General features: G+C 38.8%; 4 protein-coding genes across 4 annotated transcripts in view; all 4 read right to left on the bottom strand.

Moving 5' to 3' along the window:
• Positions 1-46: 46 nt before the first annotated feature.
• On the bottom strand, positions 47-4742 carry LOC105273771 (uncharacterized). The gene is made up of 6 exons (XM_011316391.1): positions 4345-4742; positions 4017-4256; positions 3358-3950; positions 798-3275; positions 549-692; positions 47-484 (listed from the first exon to the last, which is right to left on the bottom strand). Exons 2-6 carry the CDS (start codon positions 4252-4254, stop codon positions 263-265), a joined length of 3675 nt encoding a protein of 1224 aa, XP_011314693.1. The 5' UTR covers positions 4255-4256; positions 4345-4742; the 3' UTR covers positions 47-262.
• A 96-nt stretch (positions 4743-4838) lies between these two features.
• LOC105273772 (uncharacterized) lies at positions 4839-7919 on the bottom strand. The gene is made up of 4 exons (XM_011316392.1): positions 7849-7919; positions 7614-7711; positions 6318-6488; positions 4839-6165 (listed from the first exon to the last, which is right to left on the bottom strand). The coding sequence occupies exons 2-4, from the start codon at positions 7669-7671 to the stop codon at positions 5945-5947; spliced, it is 450 nt and encodes a 149-aa protein (XP_011314694.1). The 5' UTR covers positions 7672-7711; positions 7849-7919; the 3' UTR covers positions 4839-5944.
• A 1252-nt stretch (positions 7920-9171) lies between these two features.
• On the bottom strand, positions 9172-10215 carry LOC105273875 (uncharacterized). The gene is made up of 4 exons (XM_011316568.1): positions 9974-10215; positions 9721-9852; positions 9468-9643; positions 9172-9225 (listed from the first exon to the last, which is right to left on the bottom strand). The coding sequence occupies exons 1-4, from the start codon at positions 10062-10064 to the stop codon at positions 9172-9174; spliced, it is 453 nt and encodes a 150-aa protein (XP_011314870.1). The 5' UTR covers positions 10065-10215.
• Positions 10216-11714: 1499 nt separating this feature from the next.
• The window catches only part of Pgant2 (polypeptide N-acetylgalactosaminyltransferase 2), a 65238-nt gene continuing 55452 nt past the window's right edge, over positions 11715-21500 (bottom strand). Inside the window, exons 4-10 of the mRNA XM_011316390.1 lie at positions 15810-15908; positions 15231-15298; positions 14908-15159; positions 14492-14707; positions 14168-14387; positions 13690-13900; positions 11715-13613 (exon numbers count right to left, since the gene is read on the bottom strand). Coding sequence (XP_011314692.1) covers positions 13344-13613; positions 13690-13900; positions 14168-14387; positions 14492-14707; positions 14908-15159; positions 15231-15298; positions 15810-15908 — 1336 coding nt within the window. The 3' untranslated portion in view covers positions 11715-13343. The remainder of the gene's footprint in view (positions 13614-13689; positions 13901-14167; positions 14388-14491; positions 14708-14907; positions 15160-15230; positions 15299-15809; positions 15909-21500) is intronic.

Genomic DNA, 21500 nt, shown 5'->3' with positions numbered 1-21500 from the left:
AAGTCTCGAATGAATTAAAAGACTTTGTATTTATCTCTATCTCTTATTCATCACTAATCACAAATTCATTTCTAACATGATTTTGAAAATGTTCTCCATTCTCACAAAAACTTGAGATATAATAAATCGAATTCACTTTTCCCTTCGTCACACAACATTATTCTGGGAATTATTCTTCTAATTATCATTGCATCTGAAGTATGAAAAATCTAGTTGTGGGTGGGAATGATAATCACAAGAAAAAATAAACAACACAACAATATTATAAATAACGAGTGAGTGTAGGATTCGGTGCACTTCGTCGAGTCGACGCAGTTATTTCTTTCTCGTCAATCTGTTTCGGACTGCCAGAGGCAGCTGGAATGGCCGATATACTTTGTGATAACATAGATTTCGGTTGAATATCATCAGCGAAATTTTGGTCCACCAACTCCTCCAGTTTCCTGGATAACACGTCGATTTTCTCAGTGCAATCTTTGTCATTCTGAAAAGAAGATTTTTCTCTGTCATTATCAAACGATTAACGATCGATTCAACTAATTACAAACCTTGTGATAAGTCTTTGAATTATGGACAATCTTCCTAAAGTCCCTGATCACGTGCTCAACTTTCCTGTAGACCTGATTTTTCAGTTTGTAACCAATAGTCTCCAGAAACATTGGACTCTTGATCACCTTTCGATAATCTTCAATCTGAAAACAGTGCAATGTCTCAGTTTTCCAAGGAAAAAATCGCTCAGCCATTCAAGATTACACCGATTATTCTCTTTCTACCGAACAATTCATTCGAATTCTTACAGTAAAATTGAATGAGCTCTCAGTCTCCTTGGAGCTTCCCGCTGGAAACTTGAATAGCCTCGTAACATCCATCTTCCACAGAATCCGATAAATACTCGAGAGCTTCTCCAGTGTAGCCGGTTCCAAGGAGTTACTCTGCTGTTTTCTCCTCGAACTATACCAAACAGACCATCCCTTATCATTCGATTGCCCCTTACCCTTTCTCGGTTTCCCAGATTTCTCAGAAGCTACCTTGGCACCAATTTCCTCTACCCTCTCATCATCCTCAGTCACACTGCAAATGGGCATGTCCTTGGGAGATTCAGAACTCCCCAGACATTTTTGTGACGAGAACTTCGACGATGTTGGTTTAGTCGTTGTTGAAAATCTCCGAACAGTCTCTGAATAGGTTGCCTTCCCCACGGCATCGACAAGCGTCATGACAGCAACAGTATGACTCGTCTCCAGGGAAAACGATCTATCATTATCCTGAGGCTTTGCCCAAGGCTCTCTCATTCGATTGCTATTCCGTTGTTCATCCCCCGAGCATTTTGTCGAATTCTCTCCATTTTTAGCTGCATTATTCAATGTCTTGATCAACCAAGAGTCTGTCTTTACATTGGTCCTCTTTTCTCCTTCCTTTCCACTCCCATTCGAGTCCACAACAATCGATTTTAGCGTTTCATCCTCCTCCTCTTCAGAAGCTTCATAACCGAAATGGAAGTCCTCATCCTTCCGCTCGAAAATTTTCGGCTTTTTCTTCACATTCAGAGCATCGAGGAGCAATTCAGCTGACGCACAAGCTGCCTTCCAAGTCACATCCCTCCGGACATCCTGAGAGCATGTAGACGACGATGATGATGTGACATTCGAGAAATTCCCTTTCTCCGAAGTGATTTCGGGGTTCTCCCCAGCATCTGGTTTTCGATACGCTTCCAAGAATGTTGTTGGAGGCTTAAGGACCGATTCAGCTGGAGGGCAGTTCTTCTTAAACCCTGAGGAGTCATTTTTTCGAGAGCGTTTCGACTGGCCCCTCTTCTTCGGGACGTTGTAGCTCCCAGGCTTCATGTAGACCTGCGTATCTTTAATGCTGTCGTCTGGTTTTTTTTTCGTGGAATTTTGCTCCTCCAGGATCTGATTTGCAGTCCAGGGAGCACTCTGGATCATCCTCATGTTCTTCAGTGTCCTCAATTGACGATTGGCGTCCATCTTGGAGGTACCCACGACGTCGAAAGTGCTCTTCGGGGTTTCCCGGAGGCTCATGGAGGTTTTGGATGTACCCCAGAAATTCTGAGGACCTCCTGGAGAAGGCGAGTCGTCTCTGCTCCTCATGCTCGCAAACCAAGCGGATAGATTAATAGTTTCACCCTCCGCAGACGAGTTATCGATCTTCTTCGATTCCATTTGACCGACTAGAGTCACATTCGAGGAATTCTGATTTGGGTAAAGGAGATTTGAGTATAAAGGGGCAGAGGAAATGCAGGGGCTCCAGATGCTCATCGTCGTTTCGATATTAGTACTCTCCGATGGCTGGGGCATCATCAAGTTTTGAATGTGAGTTGGAAATGTCTGCAGGTCATTCACGTTCCTGGAATTCTCGGTGATTGTCCATTTGGTACGGACTTTGCTTTCTCTTGCCACTGACAGCCATCGGGGCTTTTGCTCGTTGGTTTGAAGCATTGGATAGGAGACGTTGCGATTTGTTTTGAGTACTTGGGAGGTCGTCATCAGGCCCGGGGAGTTACTGAAGAGATTGTAGTTTACGTAGAGCGAGACGTCTCCGGGGAAGGATGAGGTGTGCGAAGGATTCTCTTGAAAGGGCTCCTCTGAGCTCGTGTCCAACTTCTTGAAGTTCTTCGTGATGTTGTCTAAAAGAGTAGAGGTGGCGGACTCCCAAGCTTTGAAGGACTTCTGGAGGTCTTTATCGAACTTCTGGGAGAGGGAGAGGTTCGGTTGTTTGTTCAGGTAGTTGTCCAGGGCTAGCCAACCGTTGCTAATCCGGAGGAATGAATTCATGAGGTCTTGACCGAATGCTCTGTCATTCAGGTAGATGGGGAAGCATGTGGAGGACTTCGACAGGGCGATTTTTGTCGCTGAGGATAGACTCAATAGCCAGTTCCTTCGATAACTGGAGTTCGAAGGGGTCAGGAGATTCTCCATTTCAGTGCAACCTGTGTAGATCATTCTGCGAATGACCTCGGGAGACTGTAGATCCTCTGGGTGAGATGTTTGAGTTTCTACTGTTCTTGATGACTTGGGGTAATCATCGAGGTACCACGACTTGTAGTGCTTTGAGATACCCTCGGGTTTCAGCAAGGGAATTTTTGCGGGCTCCTCGCTCTTGTCGAGCTCTAGAGAGGTATTGCACAAGGCTGACACCATCTTCTCGGCTTCAATCGTAAAATCGAAATTCGAAGAATCGTCGAAGTACTTGTCCAGCTTGGAAGAGGACTTTGTAGGGGTGTGGGGAGGATTCTCGGCCTTGGGATTTTCCATCATCTAGGTAAATACAATTATTTCTTTGGCTGATTGTCAAATGATCTATTAGCCTATTGAGATAATTAAGCGATAATTGAATTACCTCAAAGACTGATTCATTCAGATTTGAACGATTTTCAGACGTCAATGAATTTCTCTCCGGATACAGGAGCTCAGAGTGCTGAATCTTCATAGCCCCAGGGGCTGGTGCAATTTTATCATTGGAGTAATCCATAAAATTGGAGTTTGATTGTCCATGAGATGAAGCAGCTCCAGGACTGGAGGAAAAACCAGTGGAGCTGTTTCTATAGGGTCTTGTTGTGGTGTAAGTCGATGGGGTGAGATAATAGGGTGTTTGTTGGGTTTGTTGAACACCTTGATGAGGTAATTGGGACTGACCAGATGGTCTGTCGTGGATGACACAGAATTGTTGGGGGTCGGGGGGTTTGTAATACGTGTGGGGTATGACGGTTTGATTGTACGTTGAGAAAGTCTCGGTCGGACAGGGCTGACTGTAACAAGTCGGGGTTGGCAGGTAGACAGGATTCAGTGGAGCTGTCAGGTGATTTTGGAGGGGATCATACAGGACAACCGGTGCGGGGAAAGGAATCGGTTGTTGAAGTGCCACTTGAGGGTATTCTTTATAACGAGGACGTGATTTCTGGTTCCATTTGGGAGATCTGATACTTCGATAGTCTAGAATAACATTTTTTTGTTATTTTTATATCTTTGAAGGAAGTGATGTGAGTGGGGATGTCAAACCTTGAGTTCTCAAATTATAATGGGAAGTATTGGTGACGGCATGTCTTCGGATGTCTGGGAATGTCGATTGCACTTGGGGAACTCCACAGTATGCATTGTAGGAGGTGTACACCAGCTGTTGTTGGGGCAAAATCACTGATGGAGTTGATGAGGGAGTTTGATAAATAGCTGGAGTAATGCCCGGGGGTTCTAGAGTGGATCGACTCGGCGATTCAACTGGAATCCCAGGGTAAACCATCACTGAATTCACCCGGAAAAATCACAGATTTTTCTTTCATTATTTCGTTGACAGATTGACAGTTAACCTGTGAGTAATCAAATGCATTACCTGAAATTTCGGGGACAACTGATCAGGAGATATTTCCGCTGATTCAGCAAGGAAATTCATGATTTTACTCTTCCGATGATGCGAGGTGGATTGAAAAATTGAATTTAATCTTGAAGAAGAGTGGGAAGTATTGGGTTAGAAGGAAATATTTCTTCAACTCTTTGGATAATTTTTCAAGCTTTTTCATTTCCCTCTTTTATGACAATGACAAAACTCCATGAGGAGTCAGAGAATTATGACGAGTAACTGCCAAGAAATTGCAGGTGCGACGGAAAATTATTGAAATCGTGACACACGTGAAATAAGCGGTTTCTACTGATAACAACGATAAAGCGTTTTTTCGATTAAAAACATTTGAGTATTTAGAACATTCTCTTTGGGTGATAACATTCAAAAATATACGTAGAGACATAAATAAAAATTCATTGAATACACTGTGCTTAACGCAAGGATTTAATATTTAATATAAACACCAGTAAATTAACGACAAAGTATTTCTAATTTTACCCAACCTTTTTTTTTATTTTTATCAGTTTTATAACATACTCCAGTTCAATTAAATAATCATTGTATTTGATTTAATTCAAAGTCTACACACAGAACGATTCGTTTTCCTTGAAATTTTAAATTTACGCTTCATTGTTTCGTGGAATAAAATAGTGAACAGTGCCGAGCAGATTGGCAATTCCTGTGAAGACACTTTCGCCATTCCGTTGCACTGAAAAATCCTCATCGATTCACATCAGTGATAGATTGAGAAATTGAGGCAAAAAATCAATAGTAAAAAAAGTACAGCCACTTCTCGATCATTACTGGTGTGAATTGGTCATTTTTTCGGATATATATTCCAGTGCAAAGATTGGAGAATTGTATTCGTAAGGGATCGCTTTCCAAGGCAGTGTGAGGAAATAGACGAGGCGAATGGCGATGCAAATAACATCCCACACACGAGAATTGGCCCGTTTCAATGAATTAATTAATCATTAACTTAATATTATATATTCAATAAGTTATTCTCACAATCTTAGAACTGCATTAGCGGTGATTACGATCAATTCTCTTTTCATCCATGCAGAATTGTGCAATTCTCTTCATCTCAATTCACAGTAATTGAATTGAGGGTACAATTAATTCAAGTGGAATGAGAAGTCGATAGTTGATTATTTTTCTAATTGATTCTGGACATATCGATTGTTAGGACCATTGGAAATTTCCCTTTGAAATCGTCAAGAAATCGGAATTCAGTTTTCCAAATAATTGAAGTTTTGTGCACAAAATGAGTTCTCATTCTCCTCTACTCACTCTCACATTATTTGCAATATTTTTTTAGAATTAATTATAACTTTTTCGTTACTAAAAAAAGGAGAAAATGACTGTTTTTTGGTATTGGTGAATGAGGAGATGCATCGCATCGATCAACAACGCAATAAACAACGTCAATATTATTTTTTGATTCTCTTCAAATGGCAATATCAACATCAGATGAATTATCATCCATATCCATATCACTCAGCTCTCACGATGCTCCTCACTCATTTTTAAATCTTAAATTTTTCAACGGTTTTTTAATCTGCAATTGTTTCTCTGTAATCTAGTGCATTTAATTACCGACAAAGCTACGGTAGGCTGTTGCGACAACACAGAGGAACATTAGGATGAAGTGCGCTGATTTATTCATAATCGTTGTTGCTCCATTGCACTTGTCAGTGAGGCATGAGCAAACTTCTTGTCGTCCACCAAAACCACCGCGCTGATAACAACGACCTTTATAATTTGACTCGTCATAACCGCAGGTTCGAATTACTCGAGTCTCTGGTACAACTGAAATTGATAATAAAAAATTACAAAATTTTGCATTGTGAGGAAAATAATAGGCAAGAATTCCATTGATCTTTCATCATTCTACTCCTGGATTTATTATGTGAATGATAAAATCGTGAGTTATCTTGGACGATTAATGGAATAAAACGTACGCCCATTGACTCCAAATTCGATTGACTGCACGGTTTTCCGGCACATGGTGTATTTGGTTCCTCCAGGTCCAAGATTATCACAGCTTCTTAATAATTCATCAGGAGGCACTGGTCTCGCACACCGGGTGTCCTCGTGGCTGTTGCAAACATAGCACTCCAATGCATTCACTCCTGCAATTAAAATTATGATAATAGTGGAGATTAAATAATAATGACTAAATTATCAAGAATCCCTGATTAAAGCCCGGGGAGTGAATGAATGAGATATAAATTCCCAACGGATGTTTTTTTACGATAACATATTCTCACTTTGATATTTACTGATACTAAATTTGGGTTATTCTTTCATCATGAATTCAGTTTTATCCCCACAGCCATGGGGATTTACAGAGGTGATACGGAGTTCAGCTGATTGTGAGGGACAAATTGTTTTCATGTTGGAAAAATAAATTTGTTGGGTACAACGAACTTCAACCTAGTGACAAACTCCGGGGTTTGTTCTGCTATTCTAAAAATCAATGTAGCCAGTACCTACAAAGATGGCCTAGAAAATTTCCCCAATGACGCCAACGGGCTCTCCTATCCAGTCAACTAATGACAAAACCAAACACGATTTTATTTTTCGGCTTTACGACAATTCTAAGGAGCAATTCACCCGAAGAATCGACGATTTTATTCATTCTCCAGTAATTTGTCCAGAAAAACAATCGGATATTTGATATTTCAACGCGATAATTTCCGAAAATCCGAGGAAAACCCGGGACAACGAAAATTTTCCAAATTCAGCCTCTGAAATGCAGAGGAAAATTTATAGTGCAACCGACCGAGTCGACACATGCGCGCAATGTAATTATCATTAATTAAGAAACTCCGGGAAACGTTCTGCTAATTAAAACCCATTCGTCCATCTCTTTCATTCATCGTCCGATCCCATGAGTTTTTTGGTATTTTACCTTATTCTACAGGGGTAGACGCGCGCACGTTCGTCGTCATCGATCCGACCTGCGCAGGGGTGATCCGAGGGTGCGGAGACAAAGGGAAATCCCAATAATTCAAAATAAAATCGGGGTTCCTATTTTTTTTAATTCAACAACTCGCAATCAAACTTAAGCCGTAAAAATACTACTCTCCATTTAACTATAAAATATAAACATAAATGGTTGAACAATTGCATAAACTAAACAAAGAGAGCGCATGCTTGGATTTCTTCAGATCGAATTGAAAAATGGGAAAAACGACTGAATAGGAAAGCCAATAATTAACAAATCAAACAAAGTGACTATTGACAAAACTCACCGGATTGACCCAGAAACACGCAGGCAGTGCATATCGCGATGACAATATGAGCCTTCATCCTTCTTCTTCTCGAAAAAATACTCACTCGAAACTGATCTCTGGTTGAAGAAAAAAATGAAAATGTTATTAATGCTCACTAATGCTCGATTTAACAATTGACAGGCGGTATTGCGATGGATTTCAATTGATGAATAGTGATAAACTTTGATTACTAGAAGGAGAGGGGGCGACCTACCGAACCCAGGGCTTCTAGAGCTCGGATAGCACTGTTGATGCCAGTCGTTTCTGGTTGGTACGATCCTCCCACCACCCCTGTATGTTTCAAATATATTTCGAGTTGGTGTTGAACACCAACACTCGGATGTTCAAAGTCTGTTGGCGACTCTAGGGGAATCGGCGCAACGGATGATAATGTTTTTCCTATTTTGGAAGGGAGTGGGGAGTCCATCCGATGATCTGATTTTCAGTGGGGGTCTAGCTAATCGATATTCAAAAATTCATTATCACAGATGAAAGAAAGAAATTACCATTTTTGGGGAATATTAGCCGAGCGTGAACCGATTTTTTGGTAAATGTCTAGAAAAGGGCCGCCATCCCGATTTTTATGTATTATAGACGGTTTTTTTAGCTTTTTTCTTCTAGGCATTTACCGACAAAATGGCGATACCGTCATGTGTCGAGTATCTTGAGTTCGGAGATTTATTTAAATTATTTATTGTTTTCAAATCACGCGTTGCTAATCTCGTTTCTGTGAAGATAATTTCAAGTTTCTTGTGGGAATTTGAATCTTTTTGAATGCGAATTTATGGCGTGTAGCCGATCCTGTAGGTCCGTTGTATTTCTTAATCCCCCAGCTGCGTTTTCCCGATTTTTGATCTGTATTTATAAATAAAGAATCGGCAGCTAAGATACCCTCAAGAATAATTAGTTAAAATCAATCTCTTTGGATCTTGATAAACTTGAGCTTCGAAAATTGCAATATTATTCTAAAAATGTGGTATCACACCACTGGCCATACATTTTATAGAATAAAAGCGTAAAGTGGTTGCGGGTCACATACAGAGAACCTCATGAAGTGGATAATGTCTCTTTTCCTGTGACATGGAACACGTCTCGTGCCCCACAATATCTACTAGGCTTTAATATTACTCCGACTCACATTATTATCAGTCTTGAGACGGTGAAAACAGCATGATCATCCTTCCCGATTTCTCACCGGCTAATAATTTATTTTCATTAATTTCAAATTATTTTATTCGATATTGAATGATTATTTCATTCAATATATTTATTCATGCGCCAGAAAAGCGCGAACAATAATTTGTAAATCGCTATTTCGTGCCAATGCCGACTCGACGCACGCAAAATAGACCGGATCTGTCGGCTCTACCGAGGGCACGCACGTAATCTATTCAGCATCATTCGTTGATTGATGTAATCGGCACCACCAGGGATTATATCCCAGATCACGCTTCTGTATCGTTTGAGTTGAACTTGACGAAATTAGTGGCTGATAAGAAACGATCGAAATGCGAAGAAAACTGTGTTTCATCGATTCTCAGCGGATAAATACCGGAAATCTCTTCCAGATGTCTTTAAAAAATGGTTCAATCTAAAAGAACACATTGAAACAAATTAGCGGTGATTTGGAGGAGATGGATAATTATAATAATTGTTTAAACTTGCGAAGTGGATGCGCCGCCATCTTTAAAATTCTTGTGACACCGGGGAGGGGGGAATCCCGCGTCGATTTTTTGTATTTATATTAATCAATTATAGCACCGGGATGTTTTCTCCTTTTTTATATTATATATTTTTGACATAGAAAAATATAAGGAGTATGCAACTATAAACAATCCAATTTTGATGGTGAAAATTGGAAGAGGAATTACAGCCCTCGGCATTTTTACATTCACAGACGTATTGATAGCTATCTTTGCTGTATTTTCCCTTGTAGCAATCCTCCACGATTGATCCATGAATAGCACATTCCCGAACTACAAAAGTCTCGCTCGAATCCTTGAAATAAACTGTAAAATTCGAATTATTTCTCTCCGAATGGCGAATAAATTCTGCAAAATAAGAGAAAATCTGTCATCACTCTTACATGCAGAGATAATCTTTCGACAGTAATTGTGGGTAACAGGACAGCGTAGGAGGTATCTAGGATCCACTTCGTGTTCAGTACAGCTGTCATCTTTCAGGCTTTCGCATTGATAGCACTGGATCCCCCAGCATGCTGTGGAGAATCACAAGAAAATAATTCAGGAAAATAGGACTTTAAGAATTTTCATTCACTTGAGGAAGATAAGCCTCGACCAATAATCCTATCAATTACGTGATTAGCTCCATTAATTTACTTGTATAAAGAAAGATAACTGGGATGACGAGGAAAATCATGATACAATGGGCCATTGTGGGCAGTGCGAAACTGGAAATGACGAGTTTCATCCACTCCAGCTTCTTATTAAAATCGCATTCATTCCGGAAATCCCGCTCAAACCAGATGATCTCAGATCTAAACCGTTGGATGTAATTACCGATTTTGAAGGTTGCGTTGAGTTGTATGAAGGTATCTCTGAATTAAATCATGCGGTTGCGGTTCGAGTTAATGATTTTGGGTAAAACTACGGAAAAAATATTTGATTGCAGTACATTGTACTATATGAAATGATGGGACATGATTTGATGGAGAGCAACTCGCTATCGCAATTGCTACATTAAATTGTTCATTGATCTCGGCCAAGGACATTGTCGTATGATGTTAAATAAGAGACTGCTAAATGTCCTAAATGATTCCGCTGTGCAATAATATGGGTACTGACACCCATCAATTTCACATGCAAAATCATCTTCTCCTTTTGAAATACCGATATTGCACTTTTATGTGAGAATATTCGTCATTTTCAATCGACACTGCATATTTTAAAGTAACGCGCATTTTGAAGTTTTTTTTTCTATTTTTTGTTGTATCGAAACTAGATCTTTTACCCACTGAGGTTTATCTATCGATGATAAGTTACCGCTTCGTCAGAGATATTGTTATATTGATTTTAAAAAACACTTTTTGGGGAGTAATAGAATTTCAGTGCATTTGATAAATAAATATAGCGACTGGAGATAAATGTTTTCTTCATTTTTATTAAAAAAAAATGTTTTCTCAGCTAGAGTATTTGTTATGAGGGATAATATCAGTGATGTACATACAGTAATTATTATACAGTTGCAAAATATCGGATAAATGCTGATTCTCGCAGTTTATTCAGCTCTGGAATGCATGTGTTACGATTTTTCGATGAATTGATTCAGTACTGGAGTCATGTAATGACTGTTTAATTTTCTGGGTTTCATGACCCCTTTTTTTCCTGGAAAAATCGTTACTCCATTGCTGCATTAATTTTGCAGGATCATTGTTATATTGCACCCATGTCTTATCAATTATCTCTCCAATTTTCTTTTCTCATCATAGAAATTCGAATCACACTATATTACATTTTATCTCGTCAGGATTATGAGTAATCTTAATGACTAATATGTATAATTTCTTAGATTATTTCTAGACTTAAACGGTCATATTTACATAATATGGAGTTTTTATTTGCATGACCTAAGCTGATTTATTGGCAAATTATTTCGTTTGTTATAAACGAATTGAACCAATAAAACAGTCTAAATAAAAAAATTTGATTTTTTTCACTGGAAATGGAATTCTCCATAAAAACATTTTGATATTTTCCTGGGAATCCCGTATTTTTTATATTTACGGAGGAAGCCGTGATTTTTTCATTTTATTTTTGATTTTTTTTCTTCAACATAAAATCACAGAACATGGTTCATTCAATAATCAAACGTCTTGTTCACAAATTTTGGAAGTCTTAGGCATTATCCTTAGGATGTCAACTCATTATCCACCCTCCTAGCAATATTTTTCATTACAAAAAGCTTTTTATATTAAAATTACTCCAACGACATTCAAACACTGATACGATGTCACGCCTTTTAATATTCTTCTAATTAGTTTGAAACATTATTCATCAAATCGTTGAGTATATCATTAACAATAGACGACAACTAAAATACAATTATACCATTTATTATAAAAATAAATCTCTGCGTAACGGTTGCGCGACAGTTTTACAAATTGAAGACATTTTCATCTTAATTATTTGTGAAGACAAAAATATGCATTGTAAAATTGCGAGATAAAAACTTTTGTTAAATTATTGACAAAAATGGAAGAATTTTTTCGTTTGATTTTTGTTTCGGATATTTCGTCGCCGCAGACATTCACGCAAAATTCGCGGTATTATTTACAAACATTAACAAGAAGACTAGGAGAATTCTAAAGGAAGAGTACGATTTTATTTTCTTCGGAGAAAATTGGTGAAAGTGTTTAAGACATTTCATCTTTTCATAAATGGTTCTAGGAGTTCATAAAAAATCCCCTAAGAAAGAATCTCCCGGCCGAAATCTCCCAAAAATAAAGATAAAAAACAAATCCATAAAATTATACGTTGAACGACGGACTAACGACTGCATTTCGCCGACCACTGAACCAATTCCTCAACGCAAATATTCAATCTCTCTTTCTGTCTCTTTCTCGTCGAGTAATCTTGAATAGTCAATCTCGAATAATCCCCAGTTCAAAAGTCAAACCACAACAAATAATACAGTAAGCAAACAAACGGATCAACTAAATCAGAAGTAAAAAAAAAACCTCAACGCGAGCTCTCCTAGCGTAAATAGAATACGTAGTTCCTCATCCACATGAAGTACGATCCACAAAAAAAAACAACAGCTACTGTAATGACGAAATAAACCTTTTCACAGACATATTGCGCCCGGATGATTATACGACTCAAAAAGACGAAAAAGCGCAATAATTTTGTTTTTGGGAGATTTCCCGGGGGATTTTTTTTAGGGGATTTTGTCCGGGATATTTTATCCCGGGTGAATGACTCCGGTCACCTCCGTTAATATGCAATTGTTGTTTTTCATCCAATCTAACTGAACACTTTTACCACTTTTCAAATTAACTATTTTCTATCCAATCGATAGAGTCTCAAAAACATGACGAAAAATCATGAAAAATAATCATCACTTGAATGCATATTCTGGCCATAAGTACATCTGCTGGAAAAAGTCTCAAAATCTCGAAATGATTTCTCTAAAAAGTGAAGGGAAAATGCGTCATACAAAAACATTAGTCAACTGACCTATAAATATCTCCCGACGTTCCATAATCGCAGTTCCCAGAAAAAAATTAACCATCCATCTAATGAACAGACGAACCAGCGGTCACCACATGGAAATAGGGACTCACTCACCTCATGAGCTAATTGTTTAATCAGCTAAAAGTAATTTCACATTGAATCTCAATACTCGCACTATCCCACGCCTGTCACCAGCACACAGTGCCACAGGCACTAAATCATCGCTCAACGATACTCAATCGAGATCCTGAACTCTTTCATCAAATTCCCTCGTCAATCATTTATTAATGAATCAATTAATAAAAAGTCTCGATTCCCAGAGGATAATAATTCCCATCACCACATCAAGTGAAGATATTGGAAATATTCCGTGTGCAATCGTGAGCTTTAGGTGCAATTACGAATGTCCCCTGTCAATTCTTCTCCCCACAGAATGAGAAACACTCGTAATGCGGATGAATGAAGCTTAAGAAATAATCATCGCTCAAATAAAAAATTGCTAACTCCACAGAAGCGACTAATGTCCATGATTGTAGAGGTGCCACCGCTGGGATTCAGCGCTGGAGTCACATTTCTCAGCAGTTATGCCTCGCTGTGCATGGAATCTTGAGTCCATGCAAACTGGGATCCTGGAGTGACGAATTAAGCCGCCCTCGAGATGTCGCCATTTCTGATTCTCACTTCCATCGCATATCTGCATGAGAAGTGTCGTGCCTTTTGCATACATTGGGAGAGTCAAGCACAGGTCGTGATGTTTGATTAAACCGTCCTTTGTCAAGCTCCACTCCTACAAGAAGTATTTTAAAAATTGCAAGAGTCTTTCACCCATCGAGAACAATAGAGTTGGATAAATGAGTATTTACCTGATTACCACCAGTGTCATGACACGGATAGAGTCCTACGTTTCCATCCAGTAAATGACCCATACTGTCCAGACAAGTACTACCTTGTTTCAGAGCACCACCTGGACCCCCTTCGCTGGTGGGTATCACCAATTCTGGATAAACATTCTTCAAATACCAACTGAATGGCTTGCAACCTAATTTTCGTTTCAATTCCAATCTGTCTTGAATACTGGAAGAAGAAAAATCAATAATTATCCCTGTTCCATCAAGATGAATTTGCAATCATCCATTCATTTCGAACAAATATTATCACAAACAAAAAACAACAGTCTACTCTAGTTTCTCCAGAAATTCAGCTCTAAAAAATGATGAGAGCCATTGTCTTGCGAGCTATTCTCAGACTAGACATGAAGATCGAGTTTCGAGGAGAAATTCCTCCAGCTATCAAACTCAACACCTCTGAAATTGTCAGAACAAATTGGTGAGGAGATCGTACTTTCCGTAAGGAATATTGCGAGCCAGAGGTACAGCGTTGTAGTAAAAATGTTTGTAGTCATCCATCCAGACTTCAGCAGCACGTCGTGTATTTCTCGCAAAGACATTTCCACTTCCCCCAGGGAATGAGTATGGATGACGTTTTCGGAAAACATGACCAACACGTGAGCAAGGGATTATTTCTAAGCTTCCCCCGCACTGCCAAACTCGAAATGATATTTCTGGGGATGGCAAAAGTAAAAGGTCATTGTTACCTCCAGTTATCTAACTCATCATTATTTTTAATGAACGGATAATTATAATTCAGTGAGATGTGCGTATTTACCAAGATTTTCTCCTCCCCACACGTCCATCTGTGTGTCATATTTGCCAAGTCTTTCAAAATATTCTTTATTAATAACGAACAGACCCCCAGCTATCATAGGTGTCCTTATGGCTTGGGTTGGATCCTTCTGTCTCGACTGCCTCTCAAGTTGACTCAAGTACTCCCACTTGAACACTAGACTCCAGTCGAAGCCCCCTCTGAGGTCTGCAGAAGCACCTGAATCGAGAACGAACCATGATTGAACCCTTCCCCTCACTCCACCAGAATAAAGTGACTCTATCGATTCCCATCCGAGAATCGAATTTCAATTCTGCAATATGTTTCTAGCCCCAGCTGAAGAGCTCCATCAATTAATCCATCTCGAGAAATCGCCGAAAATATTTCCAGCCGCGAAATTTTCGATCAATTGTTTTTACCTATATATTGAAAGGTATCCATACTGATGACATCGATGACAGGACAGACGACACGACTTGGATCCTCAGCAACTCTCTCCAGCAAGGGCTCCAACCAGTCGGCATTGCACTCGCAATGGGAATCCAGAAATGTCAAAACACTGGCTGTTGCTGCATCTGCACCGCGAACTCGTGATCTCATCAGACCCTCTCGTTTCTCATTCCTTATCACTCGGACTTTGTGAATTCTCGACAGCTCCTCACCATCCTCAGCTGTAATAACATTTCAGAATGAGACACAACGACTTTCCAACATTTTTTTAATGAATGAATAAATTACTCACGATGATCGCTAAAGTCATCAACGAGAATAATCTCTTTGATCAGGTGCTCAGGGCTTCTATTCAAGACACTGAAATGAAATCCCCCAAAATAAATAATTCATACCAATGATAAGAATGCAAAAACCTCAAGATGACAAGTAAGAATAATGAGTTAATTAATTCCGCGGTTATGGGAAAATTTTCTGATTTATTCGGCAGAGCTGGTGGGAAAAAAAAGATCCAGGGCTTAAAGGATTGGCATCGGTGGAGAACGTGGTGGAATGGCGATTAAAAAATTCCATCGTCTGCCATCATTCCACAATGTCAACTCAACTGGCAATAGAGAAAGGACAACGTGGTATCCAAGAATGTTTTCTCATTTCCGATTTTCAATGGAAAACTCAGTCCATTTCCTGAGGGGTTGGACATCCATATGTTGTTTTATCGGTTTCAAGCAATAAAAACGAATGAAATAAATCGGCAAGAGAATTTTTATCACCGAATAAAATGTTTTTATGATTTGTAAAAGGATTTAGCGCTTTACTGCATTTTTTTTTTTAAGTAAAAAATGGACAATTCACTGTTGAGGTCGTACACTACCTGACGACTGTACGCAGAAGAGTCGATCTAGCTTCATTATGAAATGTAATTATGACAGATGTAGGGGGCAAGTCTCGTCTCCACTGTTTTAATCTGCACCTGTAATCAGAAGAATCGATATTATGGCCATCGATCGTCTGAATTTTTTAATTCAGTCAAAAGATCGTTTTAATAATTTCACATGCGAGAGAAATGCGTTTATTTAACGGGGAAAAATTAGAGAGAATTAATGAGAGTAAGTTTTTCCGGTGGAAACGAAAATGTATTTCTCCTCTTTATTTCATTCCCGATAATGATCAGACGCCCAGTGAGTTCGGATAACGATCTCACAAATTTTTACAAGCTATTCGCAACGGGGAACGAACGAATAAATAACTGAATGGACGGTGATAACGGTTCGGGCACTGGCCCAGTCGCTTATCGCTGTATCCCCTGGGAAAAAAGAGGCTTTTTTGTTGTTTCAGGAAAACTGGTTATCGTTAATATGTGAGCTTTGCCGCGTTAAATTTACCAGTGTATATCACCAGGTGTGATGACACCGTTAAATTTCAGAATTAATAATTTTTTAAGATTATTCGGGCTATTAAAAGAAGTGAAAAATTGAGTATGTGGGCAATAAACTTCCCACGTTTTTTCAGACTTTTCGCGCTTCCCGGACTTTGCGTTTATTTTACGGGGAATTTCAATACAAAATATTTGTTTATCCCATTAAGATTGCCTATTAAATCTATTTAGAATCGGCTTTTTTAGTAGCATACACAAAGTAATTCATGAAGACCATTTTTTAAATATATTTTTTGATAAAGAGATTGAAAAAATTAATCAATTAATCCGATTTTTTAAATTGAAAATTAAAAAAATTGTATACCTCAACAATTGACATAATAATAATAATGAAAAGTAGATATGAATATATTTTTATGTATTTAACATAAAAAAATAGAGAATTAATGGGATAGATGTAAAAATTTAACAGGGATGTAATTTTGTTCAGGTGTGCTTTACAATTTTTCAACGTTTTCAATAGTTGAGGAGTGACTCTAGAGGTCGGGGGGAAAAAAGTGTACAAGACTTATTCCATCCACGTTTTGTGAGTTTATCTTGGGGTATGAGGGAGAGGCCTCCCACATTGGCTGACATATTGGAGATCGTTTCCCAGACGTCTAGCCCATACATGCCCAACACTGGCTTACGTTTCCAACCCTCTGCTCCACATACAAACCATTCGTTCCCTTCAACCCAACGTATGGCTTCCTCAACTTTTCAAACATGCACTTGAGGATCTTATGAAAATATTATTATCATTTTTTACGGGTGATTCGCATGGAAAGCGGATGCAAATGTTCTTATTTTCTCCTGAAACACATCCAAGACTTTCACTAGTTCTTTTTCCAGAGACCGCCTTTAACAAGGAATCATATAAATAATTTATTTAATTGATGGAGAATTGGAAGCGAAGCAGTAATAGAATAAATAGTAATTTTTATTTGGAGAGTACCTATTATTATTCATGGTTGTATTGATGGATTGAAATGTTTGATCAACATTGTTGAACTGGAGTGGATAAACTATTGACAGAGGACATTACTATGGAAAATGAAGGGATTGGAGTGGACAGGATCGACCGGGGGCTTTAATTTGAAACTTCGATTTGGTTTCAGCTCAGTCACTAAAGTGGATAACACCGTAGGGAAGGGATCGAGGACTGAAACTGCCCTCGAGTCCTCACCCTTTTCCAGCAAAACGAGCTTTCCCGATTCGTTTTCAAGTTTCAGAGGACAGGGAATATGCCAACAGTGGGTTTAGGCTGATCGGTATGAGTTCACATGGAAATCCACTCGATTCCTTTATTTTGTTGGAGATCGAAAAAGGATTATGGAAATAATAGGAATGGATTACCGGAAAATTCAAATGGCAACTTCATTCCGCCTTAAGGTCATTCCCAGTAATAATTAATAGGAAATACTACAGGGAAAATTGAGTAGACTGGATTGATTGGATTTTCAGGATAATTGGAATAATTTATATGAATGTAAACCACGGCGAGGTACTCATGGCAAATTTATAGCATCATTTTTTCTTCTCCCTTTTCTTTTAAATTCAGTTCAGAAGCTGGAGAGAAATGCAATTGCTATTCGACATGTGAGTGGATGTGGGCACGGGGAATTTTCATTCGTGAGTACATTCCGAAGACATCCTACAATGAAATACGAGAGAACTCTTATTGGATACTTTCGTCGAGAATAAAACGAGGTCGTTCGAATGTCAGTGACATTACTGAAGTGAATTATTCACTCGCTATGAATCCTGTGGTTTTACTCCCCCAGTAATCGGCTGATTGACTAGAAACAAAAAGCTTTCTTCGATTCTAAACATCAATTGAATTAATCCATCCGTCAATTGGAAGCCGAATGGTTGAATTTTTTTTTTTTTGAGACAAGTCTGCCATTAATTCAAGTTCGAAAATGTTGGAACAAGGAAGTGATGAAAGACACACCTTCTGGACAAAAATGAGAGCAGTTCGAGGGTTGGAAGGTGGGAAAATGGGGTTGAGGGGTAAACTCGTAAAACTTGCTCGATTTTATCAGTAAAATTTAGAGTCCATCGTAAATCCTCGCTCTTTTGCCGCGGGCTTCTCCTTTTACTGATGCTGTACAAGTACGTAACGCAAGTAATGCACAAAACTTCAGCTAGAAGCGATGGGGGATGCGGGTACGATAAATCAGTTTTTCACCGGTGTGATATCGTAATTCAATTATCGAGAAGACTGATAATAAAAAAAACCAATCTGATTATTCACGGATTTTTCTACAACGACTTAATATTTTCGATCAGAAACTCTTTCAGCTTTCCCATGATAAAAGCGAATGGGGATAATTACATGGTAATTACGAGTAACAGTAAACTCTTCATACGGTAATTAACGGCTGTTCAAGATGAGTAACTAGGATAGGGGGGTAAAATAATGAGAATAAGTTTCCCTCGCGCAGATGTTCCGCTCTTACATCATGGAATTTGAAAAAAAAAAAAGAAAATGAACTGATCGATTGCACTGGGGACAAGAGTATTTCACTTTTACTCCAGGAGTAACTGGTTTTATTTACTATTGATTTATTCGTCGTAAATAATTCAGATGCGCATTAAATTGTCCTCATATTTTTTACAACAGGATAAGACTGAAGTACTAGAAATACTCTTGTCTATTTTTCATGAAGAAATCCTAGTGGGATTGGAAAGCGAGTTCTCCAAAGTTGGATCAAACAAATGGATTAAGGCCACTGGTTGTATGAGATTGGAGGTGCATCACTGGTAGAATCAGACAGCTGTTCATTCTAGCTCCTTTCTAATTGCAGTTGAATCTCGTGTCGACGTGCGTCCTCCAGTAAAAGATGCCACTAATGAATATTGAGCAAGAGTGTATGTGGGAAAAGTATTTTTAACGAATCAGAGTCAATTGTATCGTCTGCTCCAGTCTCCAGAGCAATCAAGTCCTTATTAGGATAATAATCGTCAGTCCGAGGGAGCCAAGTGAATTTTATCAGGAGATAAAATGTAATTTGTCCGACTGAACCTTCACCTCAGAGCTGTCTCCAGGGACGTATCTTACTTGCGTCAAGCTAAAATCCTTCTTATGCATTTCCGGGGGTTCCCTGAGGTAGCGTGTCCTGGTAGATAAGACTCAGGGTAATCACTGTACATCCGCTCTAGTACAGTGCACCAGACTGTGCCAGAACAACGCTTCACATCGCGGATAAATCCATGGGAAAACCACTTTCCCTCGACATGTGTTTCTGATTTACTTACCCCCTTCCCATTTCTTCCCTTTCCAACATCCTGCAATTGTTATTGCTTGTTTGTTTCCATTAAATGTGCATAAATAATTCAGCAAGTTATTACATCCACCGGAGTTGTTAATCCGTATTAAAATTTCCACGTCTGAAATTCAGTGCAGATGTTGAAAATCGAGTAATTAAAGTTTGTTTTCCATTTTTTATTCGCTTCAATGAAAGTTGAAGTTGAATTGTTGGAGGAATCAGGATAAATCACTGAGAAAAATTGTTTGATGGATGTGAATTGGTTAATTTCAATAGGATTTCTAGGAAAATTCGTGGCGATTTTCGATTGGAATCGAGTTATTGTCGTGGATTGTCAAAAATTTGGGGGGATCCACGTCCCCCTGTGTTTGCGTATGAAACCGCGATGTAAATCGTTCGACCGGCGGTGAACTCGAATGCCGGTTATATTCCTCTGGTATTATCCCCGTGGAAATTCCGTGCACACAGGGATTTATTGGGAATGGATTTTAAATAGTCAATGTGTACAACCACACACTATATACCTCGATACTCTCGTCTGATAGATAAAAAATGCATATGTATGAGCCATTATTATTTCAGGTAATTGGTAAATTTTGGCGTCAGTTCAGTCGCCGTGTGTCAATTAATAGCTAATTTGTGGAAATTATTGAAAGAGCGCTGTTATTGTCTTTCAGCTGCACCAATGATTTTATTATGTCAATGTTTCCCTTGATAGAGGTAATGGAGATAATGAAGATTAGGACACGTGATTGCTCAATAATCAACGTAAATATTTAATTTTTATCGTTAATTTTCATTATTATTGCGGCGATTTTTTCCAGGGATAAAAGTTTGCGCTGAACATATGCTAATAGGATGCAAATAAGTATCAACTCATTCTATTTCTGGATAACCTCTTGCTCGTGGCAACAGTTTAACCATGAGCTCAGCTGTTGTATCACGGGTGGAAGTTATTCCGTCCCTAATCCTCTTGGTGATTAAGAACACGAATGCATATACCGGGATGATGAGACAACCGTGGGTAAGAACTGAGGGGTAGAATAATGCCAAAAGGGATGCATCGTGAATGCTTATGTGGAACACCTTGTTTTGTTTTCTGGTGGTTCTTACTGATGGAGCTCACGGTTTTCAGTATTTTTTTTTCATTTTTACAATCTTGTTGAACAGTCGGTTCATCCACGAGCTGAGCTGTTGCAATGAGATTTTGGATTCTGGAATGAACCATTCAGACTAATGAGGGAATTACCAGAGATTAGGGATTGGGGAATTATGAAATTCTAGAATTCTGAAATACTGGAATTGGAATTGCAATTAAAATTCATGTCTTTACGTTTGACTTTTAATCTGATGATTGTAGAAATGCATAATTTGACATTCAATTATCTTTGGTACCTGAAATTTTCATACGAATAATGGTAGCGGATAATGAAAAGACAAGAAGAATGAAGTGAGGAGTGCGAAAGTTGGTGGGAAAATAAATAAAAGCTGAGGAAAAAAGAATGAATGAAACGTGTGGCTCAGCGAGACAGAGGGCAAGCGAGGGTGCAATCGCAAGAGCGAGTGAAATTACGAGGATAGCATCATACCATGTACTGAGACCAATGGGATAAAGGCACTCCGTGTGGCTTTTTCCAAAACTTATGTGAAATTAGATTTTAAATTCCCCTCGGGTGTCTACTCGTCCGTGTCGCGACGACATCGGGTACCCGTTCTTTCGCGAAAATTGTGGTTATGATAAAGGCGAGTGGAAATACCGGGGAAAAAAATTCAATGGCGTTCCGCATTGAAATCCGTTTTTTTTTTAAATTATTTCTTTTTTCTGGGAGAAATTTAGTTTGTAAATCAATCTACTGGGTGTTTATAAAAAAATCTA

Source organism: Fopius arisanus, unplaced genomic scaffold (genome assembly GCF_000806365.1).
Source record: "Fopius arisanus strain USDA-PBARC FA_bdor unplaced genomic scaffold, ASM80636v1 scaffold00007, whole genome shotgun sequence".
NCBI classification, from domain to species: domain Eukaryota; kingdom Metazoa; phylum Arthropoda; class Insecta; order Hymenoptera; family Braconidae; genus Fopius; species Fopius arisanus.
This window is presented reverse-complemented; position numbering and strand designations above follow the sequence as displayed.

Bases quoted from the DNA above. Each gene is read 5' to 3' on its own strand.
- LOC105273772 (XM_011316392.1), bottom strand. From the start codon at position 7,671: ATGAAGGCTCATATTGTCATCGCGATATGCACTGCCTGCGTGTTTCTG. The intron at 6,489-7,613 runs GTGAGTTTTGTC...TTTTAATTGCAG, and splicing joins CGTGTTTCTGGGTCAATCCG to GAGTGAATGCATTGGAGTGC. The intron at 6,166-6,317 runs GTACGTTTTATT...TATCAATTTCAG, and splicing joins CGAATTTGGAGTCAATGGGC to TTGTACCAGAGACTCGAGTA.
- LOC105273875 (XM_011316568.1), bottom strand. From the start codon at position 10,064: ATGAAACTCGTCATTTCCAGTTTCGCACTGCCCACAATGGCCCATTGT. The intron at 9,644-9,720 runs GTAAGAGTGATG...CGAATTTTACAG, and splicing joins TCGAAAGATTATCTCTGCAT to TTTATTTCAAGGATTCGAGC. The intron at 9,226-9,467 runs GTTTATAGTTGC...GTGTTCTTTTAG, and splicing joins TTCACCATCAAAATTGGATT to ATTGAACCATTTTTTAAAGA.
- LOC105273771 (XM_011316391.1), bottom strand. From the start codon at position 4,254: ATGGTTTACCCTGGGATTCCAGTTGAATCGCCGAGTCGATCCACTCTA. The intron at 693-797 runs GTAAGAATTCGA...CACTGTTTTCAG, and splicing joins AGAGCTCATTCAATTTTACT to ATTGAAGATTATCGAAAGGT. The intron at 485-548 runs GTTTGTAATTAG...TCTTCTTTTCAG, and splicing joins ATTCAAAGACTTATCACAAG to AATGACAAAGATTGCACTGA.